The 13767-nt window shown below is 31.5% G+C and overlaps 1 protein-coding gene across 1 annotated transcript in view; it reads right to left on the minus strand.

Moving 5' to 3' along the window:
• The window catches only part of LOC140054247 (adenylate cyclase type 5-like), a 36731-nt gene extending 23638 nt beyond the window's left edge, over positions 1-13093 (minus strand). Inside the window, exons 1-2 of the mRNA XM_072099169.1 lie at positions 13082-13093; positions 10761-11646 (exon numbers count right to left, since the gene is read on the minus strand). Coding sequence (XP_071955270.1) covers positions 10761-11636 — 876 coding nt within the window. The 5' untranslated portion in view covers positions 11637-11646; positions 13082-13093. The remainder of the gene's footprint in view (positions 1-10760; positions 11647-13081) is intronic.
• Between the last annotated feature and the right edge of the window lie 674 nt (positions 13094-13767).

The following is a 13767-nucleotide window of genomic DNA, read 5'->3' on the forward strand; positions in this document are numbered from 1 at the left end:
ATTACTTACTAGAAGGTGACCAAATACACCATCTAGCAAGAAACATTGTGTATTACTTACTAGAAGGTGACCAAATACACCATCTAGCAAGAAACATTGTGTATTACTTACTAGAAGGTGACCAAATACACCATCTAGCAAGAAACATTGTGTATTACTTACTAGAAGGTGACCAAATACACCATCTAGCAAGAAACATTGTGTATTACTTACTAGAAGGTGACCAAATACACCATCTAGCAAGAAACATTGTGTATTACTTACTAGAAGGTGACCAAATACACCATCTAGCAAGAAACATTGTGTATTACTTACTAGAAGGTGACCAAATACACCATCTAGCAAGAAACATTGTGTATTACTTACTAGAAGGTGACCAAATACAGCATCTAGCAAGAAACATTGTGTATTACTTACTAGAAGGTGACCAAATACATCATCTAGCAAGAAACATTGTGTATTACTTACTAGAAGGTGACCAAATACATCATCTAGCAAGAAACATTGTGTATTACTTACTAGAAGGTGACCAAATACACCATCTAGCAAGAAACATTGTGTATTACTTACTAGAAGGTGACCAAATACACCATCTAGCAAGAAACATTGTGTATTACTTACTAGAAGGTGACCAAATACACCATCTAGCAAGAAACATTGTGTATTACTTACTAGAAGGTGACCAAATACACCATCTAGCAAGAAACATTGTGTATTACTTACTAGAAGGTGACCAAATACACCATCTAGCAAGAAACATTGTGTATTACTTACTAGAAGGTGACCAAATACATCATCTAGCAAGAAACATTGTGTATTACTTACTAGAAGGTGACCAAATACACCATCTAGCAAGAAACATTGTGTATTACTTACTAGAAGGTGACCAAATACATCATCTAGCAAGAAACATTGTGTATTACTTACTAGAAGGTGACTAAATACACCATCTAGCAAATAAACTATTTTATTCTTAACACTTTGACTGCCAAACACGAAGATCTTCGTTTTTGGAAACACAATGCTTGACTGCCAAACCGGAAGATCTTCGTTTTTCGCGTTTTCTTACGAAATCCGGTAGATAGGTTAATTATTGGTATATACTATAAATATGGACACTATATTCGGTCTGGACCGTGATAATTTTACTTTTTGAAAGTAACTAATCTGGTTACGAACGATTGTCAAAATGGTACCTGCCGAAATAACATACACCGCGCATCACAGTAGCGCGTACAGCGATGGTTTGGCGCATTGTGTATCGGTCGCGGGCTAGCTATGCCGCCGAAGCATTACAAAGGTTTATGTGGATTGGCATGTTTGTTTGTTATCTGAATAAAAAATAATAGATGAATTTTCAATATTAAGTCTTTAATTTTATTATTGTATGTATACCCTAATTGTTTTGGTGTTTCACTGTAAGTGGCGAGTTTCACGCAACAAACTTGTTTTAGAAATGGTATGAATATTATCATCAGTTTACTAGCTAGGCTAGTACAGTAGAGTACTAGGCTATAGCCTAGGCCTAGTCATAAAACGGTTCCGGACCAACTTTAGGCCTAGTTAACTAGGCCTGGTGTCTTTACTATGTGGATTTTGGCGAAACATTGATGTAAGATTTATGATTTATAAAATGTAATACATTTTTCGATAGTGATATAGTGATAACTTGTTTTTATAGGCCTACCGGTGCCGTGTAAGTAACTTTTTCGTTGTTTGTTGATCTCACCGGGCGATATTTTCATATTGTGATGTCTTGCACAAAATCGCGAATATCTCAACTTTCTTGCGCGAAACTACAAAAAACTCAAAAAGTGGGTTACTTTCATTTTACTATTACGATTTACATATTGTGATTTGAAAATCGTTCTTGGTACCATTGTAAAGCTAAAATCTTTATGATTATTTTAGTCTAAATTACATGTAAATCAGATCACATACATAGTTTCAATCAGCTTTAATAAAAACATCGAATTGGGCTATACACGCTGGCGGTGGCAGTTTCTAACTGGAAAAACCTCTGACAGTCAAAGTGTTAAGCTCACCATCAAACTATTTTGACAAAAATTGTGATGTGTCAAAATATGGTAGCGACATTCCCAAATATGGTAGCGACATTCCCAAATATGGTAGCGACATTCCCAAACATGGCATTGATATAAAATTATCCTGTCCATATATGGGCACATCACATTTTTTTTATCACATAAAGTTTGATAGTGTAGACAGAGCTATAAAAAGGAAAAAGTATCTTTATAATTAAAAAGATATACTTTATACAGAAACAAATCATTTTGAATAAAAACAGTTTTTATACCGCAATTAACAATCAACTTTAGAGGACAATGAACATTCACATAATATTTGTATTCTCACATAAAAGTAATCATTATATATCAAGGTAGTGGAAGAGTTGTCATGACAACATAAATTAAAAAGGAATTGGCACGCTGCAATTTCATTAAAACCATAGCACAACATATAAGATGCAAATTTTTACTTTGAATGGAAGGTAAAAAATATTAGAAATAACAAGTAATTCTAACTGATGGAATCAAGTGAGTGGTTTCATTCCACAGAACAGTTGACAAGACAACTTTCGTATGCTGAAATATTGCTGGTATTGTAGTCGCAGAGTGATATGTTACATGTGAACGCACATCCTGCAAATAAAAAGAGCATGCCAGGTTGGACACTTTCTTTCTCCCGGCTGGCTTACTGAATATTGTTTAGAACCAAAGAAATGTGTACTTGTTGATTATATGTTAATGTAGCCTGGCAAGCTAATTCGTAAGAGTTACCAGACATAATATTATTTTATTCAAAATCTGAATTCTAATTGTTTTGAAACCACACTTTTTCCCACTTTTGTAAACTCGAGAACAATATGCCAACTGAATAAAATAGTTAATAAAATATACACACAAACAAAAAACAATCATAGAATTATTTTTAATTTGTTTTATCCACTTCTTTAGATTGTTGCCAACTCGAACAAAAACAAAATATTGATAAATTACATGGTTTTCACTTAAACTCAAACATAATCAATCAATCATCAACATTTTTATTATTCCATACTGAAAAATAAAAACATATACAAGTACAATAAAAATAATATGATAATGGAATGGGATACAAAATAAGCACAAGTGCTTTAAACATGTAACCCAAACAAAAAAGAACAAACATTTGTACAAACAACAACAAAAACAAATCAGGCATCCTATAAAGTGAGGTTGTTGAAGAGATATTTTACACTTATTGAGCATTTGAGTATTCAAAATTAATTTGCGTATGAATTAATCACTCAACCTAATGAGTAACATCAAAACATCATTCTGACTGTGTAACAGTTTATTCAAAAATTTAATCACGCACGAAGTTCTAAAATAGAAAATTTGTAAACATTATTTGTTTTGCTCAAAGCGTTTATGAAAATCTGTAATCACATAATTTCATTATGCAAATTGTTGCATCTCAAACTTAAATCTAAAACACTGATCAACCATTCACCTGGAATTGGATATTATGCATGTAAAACACATTTTGGTGAATTGCTCCAGTATGGGCGTGTCCGATTTAGTTTATCCCCAATTTTCCTTCTTGGACAAATCATCGCTAACTTTAGTGGTAGTAACCAACTTAGCCAGGTAAATTACTAAGCGTGAACGCACTTTAGATATTGAATTGATATATTTTAATTTTAGGTTAAAAGTAATTAATCTAGTAATTATATGACAGTCTGACAGACAGAGAGAGTGAGAGAGGGGGATTATTACTTGTTGACGAATAAGAGATTATCTATTTAGAAATGTCATTGATATAATTTGTAGTTGTTATGTACTGGACAGTTATTAACATTGCTATTCAACCTTTTGCATGGTTTTAATCATTTTAAAGACATTTTTAAAACATCTGTAAAACTTGAATCATAATAAAACTTTTAATTGATGATATTGTTACTTTTAATTTGGGAAAAAACTATTATTCTTTACACCTTGTATACGACCTTTACACCTTGATAAACGCAATAAGTATCGTGGCTGTATCTTTAACTCAATTTGTATTTGTTATGCCCTCTTTTAACTTTTTATACGACATCTTGTTTTTCATGCGATTTTATTCTTTTTTACTGTTTGTGCGACAATGTTTTTAGACAATTTTAATGTGTGTACTTTCAGCCAAAGTTTCAAGCCATTCATGAGTTTGACAATAAAGTTTATTGAATTGAATTGAAAAAATTGAATTGAATTGTACAATAAAAACACAAATGGTGAATTAATAACATTGTACTGTAAGTATAGGATATCAACGATCAATTAAAAATATTTAATGAATGAAAATAAATTATCTTTGGAAAGTATCAGACAGATTAATATAATATACAAAATTATTAATAAAATAAAATAATAATTATTAAAAACAAACAACAAAACAGTAACTCTTGTATGGTGCACCAAAGTTAAACAATGTGAATTGATTAATGTATAGTAACTTAGAAAAATTTAATGACAATCTCTACAAAACCTCAAACACACACTATTTTGTCATGCTAAGGTATAAATATAGAAAAAAATCTTATCAAATCTAACTTTCACAGAATATTTGAGACACAAGATAAGTATGAAATGAAAAGTTAATTTTGCAGCAGTTTTTTTTTGCATTTTTTATACAGTATAGCTAATAAATGATATTTTGATTGATTGAATAGATAATTGGATGTCTATAAATGAACCACCAAAAACCCCCTTTCTCCACACATCTAATACAAATCTGTGAGATCTGTCCGCATAAGACGGTCAAACTGGCGATGTGGTGGCATCGAGCATCACAGATACCTCAAAACATATACTGTGCTGAACCTTTGGCATTCTCTGAAGCAGGCATTACTACTTTCCCAATCTTCCCTTGATCAAACATTATTTGAAAAGATCCAAAACAGGTGCAATTGCCATACTATGCCATCAAATTTCCAAGGATTAGTAATTACGAATCATAATAAAAGATATCACATGCTAAAAAATGTCTTTACATAGGTCATAAAGAAAAGGCAAGCTTTCAGAACAAAACAGATACTACAATCTTTTTAAGTATGATATTTTGTTTTGTAGATGTTAGCACTGTAAATTTTAATACCCGGAGGAAAAACCATAAAATTCTACAAAATGCAATCTATGTTGGTCATAAATTGTCTAACATCGTGATATCTTTGCATTGTAAATTCCAAGTGCTTTAATTTCAATACAAAAAATATTTGTTAGTGCTTTTTCTTTTTCAAATTTGAATCTTCAGGACTTGCAGAAAAACGGTGAAATTTGTTTACACAATCTTGCATAACTTCATTTGGAATTTGCAATTAATTAAACAGTTAATATTTTTTCTTGTTAATGATTTTGTTTTTAACGTTTGTTTTTGCCTTTGCAACCCATAGGCTCGTGGGCTCTTGGGTTTAGTCAGTGAGCACTCATAGCCTTTACGCCACTGTCCATTGACTATGGGTTTACCAACATCGTTTATTGATCAACACTTAAAGATGTATTTTCCTTTTGAAAAAATAATTCTTAAACAAATTTTTGTTGAATATTCCATTTTAATGTAACATAATAGTTATCCACTTTGACCAAAAATTGGATCGAAAACAAATGTATTTACCTGAAAAAATGTAATTTAAAGCAAAAAATGGTCTAATTGGCTGCCAGCCAATGGATTTTTGGTTGAATTTAACCATTTATTTTGTCATTTTATAAGTGAAAACATTATTTTTTTCGCTTTTTTCTATGGAAGTGATTAACTTTATTAAAACTACAAAATGACATATTCAAAGTCTGATTTAATTAATCTTCATTTTTCATTTTGGGGGACAATACATCTTTAAACAACTTTGGGAGTCCAATCCATCAAAGTTTGTATCATAACAGCTACCAGTCCCAGGGTCCTTTGTCTAAATCTTATTGATGTATTATCTTAGAAATTACATGAATGAAGTTGCATAGAAGAAAATGAAAAAGAAGTAAAGATGTTGACCAGATTATCAAATCATATTTAATATTCAAAGCAACCTAGGCAACCTAGTTGTAGACAATTAAGATTCACATTCAGCCTACGTACAGATGTACTCTAGTGCACATAATTTTTCATTACAGATACTATATCTAAAAGCAGCTAAAACGCTTTGCAATTGAACAATTGAAGTGATGTTACTGCCTCATCGTACTATGCAAACCTGGTTTAAAATTCAAGTCAGGCATTTTAATTTAGACTGTTCAACATTATTTTGCCTTATCTTGTATGCGACTCACAGTCATGTGATAGTCACACCAACGGCAGAAAAAATCTCATTTTCATAGTAATCAAAGAATATTATAAGAGCCAGGCTCCTCAGGCAAAAAGATTTCTGTTTTACAAACCGATATGGAAATTTGTATTGTAGAATTATTTATCTATAAATATCTTAAATTTATTTTAAACTTTCAATGTTTTACATCTTGTGTATATGTTTTTCTATGCGATTATTTAATGGGGAGTCTACTTTATTAACAAGTAGCCTTAACAACTACTGGCCTCTCCAGAAAACTTCCAAACTGTCATAAATAAAATAAAAAAAATAAAAAAAAGCAAGACATTTATTTTTCTGTCATGGAAGTTTATCGAGCCGTGAAATACTAAATTCAAATGCATTTTTTATACCATTATTATTTATTTACTATTTCAGTTTTACTATTTTCGATCATAAGTGTCAATTTTAAGCACCATTGGAATTATTAGTATTTTTTTCTTTTAATTATTTATTATAATGTGATTATAAATATTTATTAGGGATGATTAAAATCACCAGCATAAGGAAAATCAATTTAAACAGTGCTAATGTCTAATAAGACAGTTGTTTATGACGGTATAATGGTATATGTTTGTTTGCTATATTTTACAGTACATACTCTAATTAACAAGCTGTCTCTATTGTTACAGGTTATACCAGGACAAACTAGTAACAGATTGTTCACAGATTCTATAAATAGATAAATGAACCGAATCTGGGCATTTTAACAATTTACTAATGCTTTTGTTATTGATATAAATCAGGTAAATGACCAATGTATCCATCTACTTTAATTCAATAGTGCATTGGCCGGCCAATCGCATCCTTTATAGGTTCACTATAGCTATCATAGTATATTGGTCCCATGGTCAATATACAATTGCATATTGTCATATTAGGGATCACCTACTGTATTACTGCATTAATTGATTACTGAAGTAATATGTAAAGATATTATCAATGGCAGATGTTCCAACCCCAAGGTAACAATTTTGGGAGGTTTACATCGAATAAGACGCATTTTAATGGATTTGACGCGCGTTTTAAACTCATCACAAAATACTTTGCGCAATCAGCATTACCACAGGTGTACCGCGCATTCTAGCAACTAATCGGATGTATAATTAAATATTAAATTCTAAGTAACCTTTAAACCAGTAAAAGTGACTTATGTAAGCAAATTTAGCAGCGATTGTTGAAATTTACAATCAGTAGAAAATTACTATATTCAATATGACACACAGCACACAATTTTACAAAATCCATAAAAACAATGAACAATTATTGATGTATAAACAAAATTAGACTATCAATTTATAAAATACCTAATATTATTTTCATAAATAATATTGTAAATCAAATAAAATACAGAGTATTATTAGTAGATATATTATTGTTTTTGCTTTTAAATGTTATTGAAGACATTATGCGACTATTAAAATATCAATAAAATACTTTATCACTATGGTCCTGTTTCTGCTGCCAACTAAATACCATATATTATACGGTATTTTTTTAATACCGTATATATACGGTATATTTTTGGCAGCAGAAACTGCGCTCATAAAAAATATACCGTATTTTGTATACCGTATTTTCCCCACAAAATTTGTGGATAAAATACGGTATTTACAAATTTATACCATATTTTTTGTACCCGTTTCTGCTGCCTATAAAAAATACCGTATTTTTTTTTTACATGACAAAAGGTCAACATTCGTGTTTTTATTTTCTGTCGCTGTACACACGTGTATAGATATATTCGGCGAAAATGTGGAGCGAAGACGTCACAGTTTTACTAAATAAATGTGTGTGGGGAAGCTAAAATGTCTGGCCAACTAAAAGGTAATAAAAGGGACAACCACATTTATAAAGACATTTCTAAAAAAATAAAGCAGGAGTATGGAATAGACTTGTCTCCAAAGCAAGTAAACTCAAAGCTGAAGAGCCTGCGAAAGCAGTACAACATTGCAAAATACAATAACTCGGGGAGGGAATGAATTAATTGTCCCCATTACGAGGTTTTCTGTACTCTCACAACATCTCTATCACAAGGGCTAGGCTGTTGAAAGTGAGACGTAAAACTTCCTTTATTGCGACTTTTAATTATCGATCAAATAAATGAATGGCAATTTGGGTAAAAAAAGATGAAATTTAACACGACCACCCAAGAAGTATTGTTAGCAGAAACGGGGTACTAAAAAATACGGTATAAAAAATACCGTATTTTATACCGTATTTTTATACCGTATTTTGAGCAGTTGCAGCAGAAACAGGCCCTCTGAATACTATGTCCTTACGAACTTTCTACAGCAAAAGCTGTTTTAGAAATTAAGATAATTATAATTTATAAATCTATTTGTTGATCCTCAATGCAATAACAAGAATATTCTATAGTAATTTACACTGCAATATGAAGATACAAGTTTGATTTGATGCCTTTATATTAAAAAGTACAGGGGTGGATTGCTTTAAAAAGTACAGGGGTGGATTGCTTTAAAAAGTACAGGGGTGGATTGCTTTAAAAAGTACAGGGGTGGATTGCTTTAAAAAGTACAGGGGTGGATTGCTTTAAAAAGTACAGGGGTGGATTGCTTTAAAAAGTACAGGGGTGGATTGCTTTAAAAAGTACAGGGGTGGATTGCTTTAAAAAGTACAGGGGTGGATTGCTTTAAAAAGTACCGGGGTGGATTGCTTTAAAAAGTACAGGGGTGGATTGCTTTAAAAGCATCAGTAAAAACTGTTAGTAATCCGTTCCTGATTGTATTTTTTAAATTCATAATACAATAGGATACATAAAATGTTTATATTTGATCAATGTATAAATCCATCTCGATTTATGTATAACAAAAACGTCTTTTGTATTTTGTATCTTCTTTTTATCACACATGCTATACTGTCACCCACAAGATTTTTAGAAATGTACACAGATTTTAAAAGAAACCTATTGTTGTTTACTTAAATTCACAAGCAAACTTCACAACACCTAAAGTAATGACTACAATGCAAATATGTGCATTGCCAAGTGGCACAAAACAAATAACGTATCTTTTATCTTGTCATGTAATTTATCATTGGACATGATGAATTTAGAAAATGCGATAAGCTTCGACGTACCAAGGTTTTGTCGTTTGTAAATTAGCTTTGAATTCGTGCCCCTCAGCACAATAGTAAATAATTATTCAAATTTTAGATAAAAAATATTGTTTTAATAAAGATGTAATCAATTATAGAGTATATAGTTTGAACATACAACGCGTTCAGTGAAAGAGCGCATTGCATACTATACGTTCAAATAAGGTTTGGTGGAATGTTAAATGGAATGTTAACGGCCGGACACCAAATTATTAAGTCCGTTTCTAGAGCAAGAGAATACGGATTGGATACCGTATTTTGAAAGAACGGTAACAGAACGGTAACAGAAAAAAAAAACAAATTAAAAATAATTAAGGTCTTTAAAATCGTCACATACCGGTTTTAAAAACTGATTTTGATAGAGGAATTTAATTTAGATTAAATTATCAACAAGCAACAATTAGCAACTGTCAGCAGTAATTAATGTATTAAATACATAGATAGCCTAAACGACAGAATTTGTGAGTTTGAAAAATGTTTCTCTATTGAACAAAAATTGAGAATTTTTTAATATTCAGGAGATCCGATAAAAATTTGGAATGCTCCCGGATAAATCAGAAAGGTTGGAAAGTCTGCTTTTTAGTACTTTTATTGCAAGTTTATTTCATTATACAGGTTTGTTGAAAATTGTAACAAATAGCTTAAATCTAATTGATGTCACCATAGTAATCAACACAGATATATTCAAATGAAATGCAAGCTGCAAGTAATTGTATAGAGTAACTTGAGAGAGCAATAAAGTCATTATTGTCATTATTAATTTTTGATTCGAGGAATACAAAAATTATAAATTATCAGTATGATATCAGACAACAATAGCAAATAAATGCATTCATATTTCCATGTACAATAGAATACAATAACTGATATAGTTACATACATCAATCAAGAAAATTGTAATAATAGAGAAAAAATTAAAAGATTTGTTTATAAAAAAACACCCCAAAACAGTGCTAATAATTTATTAGAAATATTCGGGAAAACAAAAAGAATTGTACAAAGATAATTACAAAGAAATGGAATGTTTTTCCCAATTTCTAAAATTGTAAATAATCCTTGAATTAGTTTCCATAGCATCTTTTTTTTGATGTAGGTCCTTGGAAACCCAAATTGAACTACTCATCGCAAGCCATGTAACTGTACAAGTCTTGATCCGCTCCAGAGAGTTTAATACTGACATGAGAGAGAGTGGTTTTACAAATTAAATTGATGATGCATTATGAATGAATTCAAAGATGATATTCACGTATCATCATCATCAATCCAATATCAGTAATTAATATTTTAAAGGATAAAAAATACTTACCTGTCGCCATAGAAACGAATCATCCTTATTAACAATTGCAACACATATGATTTGTACAAGTCCTAGTACGATACTGCCGAATACTGCAAGTCGCATACGCAACGGTAACAGCGCGTACGTCATGTATACAATAAATAAAGTCGTCCAAACACCTGTTGACGCATCTTGTGGCTCTGTATTAAATACATCAATACTAATCACAATGCACATTATCGTTAGTACAGAATAACAGCTTATTTTTAATTGTTTTTGCGTAAATGAATTCCTATTGCACACAACAGCTATTGCAATGAACACAAGAACAAAGAGACCTAAGCAAACTCCTGTGTAAATGTTGAAATGCCCTGACACGTAGTGACAGAGGATTAGGACGAGACATAATAAGCTAACCATTAATAAGTAACTCGACAAATTGCTACGGTTTAAACCAAAAAAGTACCTCTGATAAAGTTGTTCGAGTTTCACCGATTTAAATTTTTTGGAGCGAAAAACCTTAGAAACAGTTGCCATGATTTCCGTACAAGAGTAACCTCTAGTTTCATCATGACATTCCAAAATCTGAACCTTCGCATGCCCGTTTTTTTCGTGTAATTCGACAGAATTAAAACTGATGTCCATTCCGCTATTGCTAGCTTTCTCAACATCGTTCGGCTCATCCCACGCCTTTTTCGATGTTGTGCTCGGAGGTCGAGGCAACTCGCTTTTTCTTCTGTCTTTGTGATAGCGTACATTTTTATTTGTTCGATTGTTTTGTTGATTATATCCGTTTTCGGCATCTTCTTGTTTTTTGCTGGAATCCCACGCCTTTTTGTGTTTTCCTATCAAACTTGACGAAGAAGACGGTCGTGAATTCTTAACGGCATCATTTGTTTCCATGACTTTCGTTCTGAAAGATAAAGAAAAATATAATTTTTTAGTAAATAACATAATCATATTTTGAACCTAATATCCAGAACCATGAATCAATCTCGACAAGAGTTTAAATGCCAAAATAAAACAGGTGAATAATAAATGAAGTGTATTTTCTCAATCCGCATCAGTATGTTTTTTAAAATCCAGGGCTGTAGCCAGCATGAGGAAGACTAGACGCTCGGCTCATCTGAAATGTTCTATTTCATCAGATTTTCAATTTTCACCAACCACCCCCAATACCACAGCTCATCGTATTTTATATTAATAATTATATTTAAAGCATCTTTGCCTCATCTGTTGTTGTTGTTCATCTGTTTGCTACGGCCTCGAAAACTAAATGCCTGAAAATAATTTGTCTTTTGTCAAAATTATTATTACCATTGTAACATACTTAAATTGTGGGGTAATAAGCATATTTATAAGCATGTTTGTTTCCTCCTAATTTTTTCCCTGCCTTATTTAATGTATTTTGCTGTTAACTTGTTTTTGTCTGCACCAGAAGGAGAGTACTTACATAGTGACTTAGTCACTTTTCTACAATCCGCCAGACTGGTGTCAGTTTTCTTGTGTTTGCTATTGTATTACCTATATGTCTTGTTTTGCCGATTGGTTTGCGTAAGATGGCAATATTCAATTGGAATGCATAAGATCTACAGCTAATTGCGTAAGATAAGGTACAGTACGTACATGAGTGCATTTTATGGACCACAACTTAGAATCTTTCAGTGTGGAGTCGAATGATGTGAGACATATAAAAAACTTAGATATGTATGTGCTGTTGTCTGTTCATGCTACTCATGGAATGATGTGAGACATATAAAAAACGTAGATATGTATGTGCCTTAATGCAGTAATAGAACTGATATTACCAAAAGGTCAAATTGATAAGATATCACAACAATCAAAGAAAAAACATGATTTTGATGCTATAACCACCATTATAATATATGTATTTGGTCACTAAAAAACAAAACTATAATATACAGTAGTACAGTATAACTGTAGGTAATTTTAAGATTATAAGTATAATTTAAGATTCCTGTTTTTTTTTGTTTTTTTTATTTCTAAAAAATTATACACCTTTACAGACCAATAAAAAAAATACTGATTCCCAAATTATACACATACATTTACATAATTTACCACCTACTGTCTGTAGGCTACTTCCAAAAGTAATGTACATTTTAAACACTTATGCTGGACACCCTTGAGCACGTATTCATTTAAAAAGCATGTATCCTTTTCTTTTATATGATGGTCTGTTTACAAAACACGTATGTCCTTTTGTCATACGTACCGATAGTAGGCCCACACACAACATTCCCCATCCATTCACCTCCGACAGACAACACAAACAGGCCGCCGTCCAAGGCCTTTGGGTACTTTAATTTAAGCATATACTTACTTACTTTTTTCGTAATTCGTCGTTCTACATGTCAAATAGTTCGAAAATTATATTTTTAGCCGGATATAGATGTTGACATTGTCCACCCCACCAAACATTGCACGATGATAAAGAAAGAAACACACCACACCGCACGGACTTATTTACACAGAATGATGGTGGAGCATACAATTTCACAACGTTGCTAAGGAAATCAGTGATTTACGCCAAAGAACGCCCTCTTTTATCTTTAAAGTTTCTTCATTTTTATAACTTTCAAAAATCGATTGCCCGATCGATTGATTCGTTAATAATTTAATAACGTGTATATATTTAATAATGTTGATCGATATTAGTTTTTCGTTGAGACTTTCTAAATTTTTAATTAGGCCAGATAATAAATCTATATCATGCACGTATCCACGAGTTGATTTCTTTCTATATTTCGAATGTTTTTGTATTGTGTTTATATTAGATATTTTAATTTCTAGAGATTGTATGCAATTTTGCCTTTTAGCCTCGAAGTGTAATATTTTGTAGGCCTAAATGAAAGGTTTGAGAATAATAAAAGGAAATGTGAAAATTTCATTATTCCGATCCTAAATTACATACTTGCTTAGTTCAGCTGTGGGCCTGCATTTGTGAGAAGCTTTAATTTGTTTCTTAAAATGAAAGATTGAGGAACTAAGTACCCATTAGTACATTCCTAGT

The sequence above is a fragment of the Antedon mediterranea genome, chromosome 1, assembly GCF_964355755.1.
Source record: "Antedon mediterranea chromosome 1, ecAntMedi1.1, whole genome shotgun sequence".
NCBI classification, from domain to species: Eukaryota; Metazoa; Echinodermata; class Crinoidea; order Comatulida; family Antedonidae; genus Antedon; species Antedon mediterranea.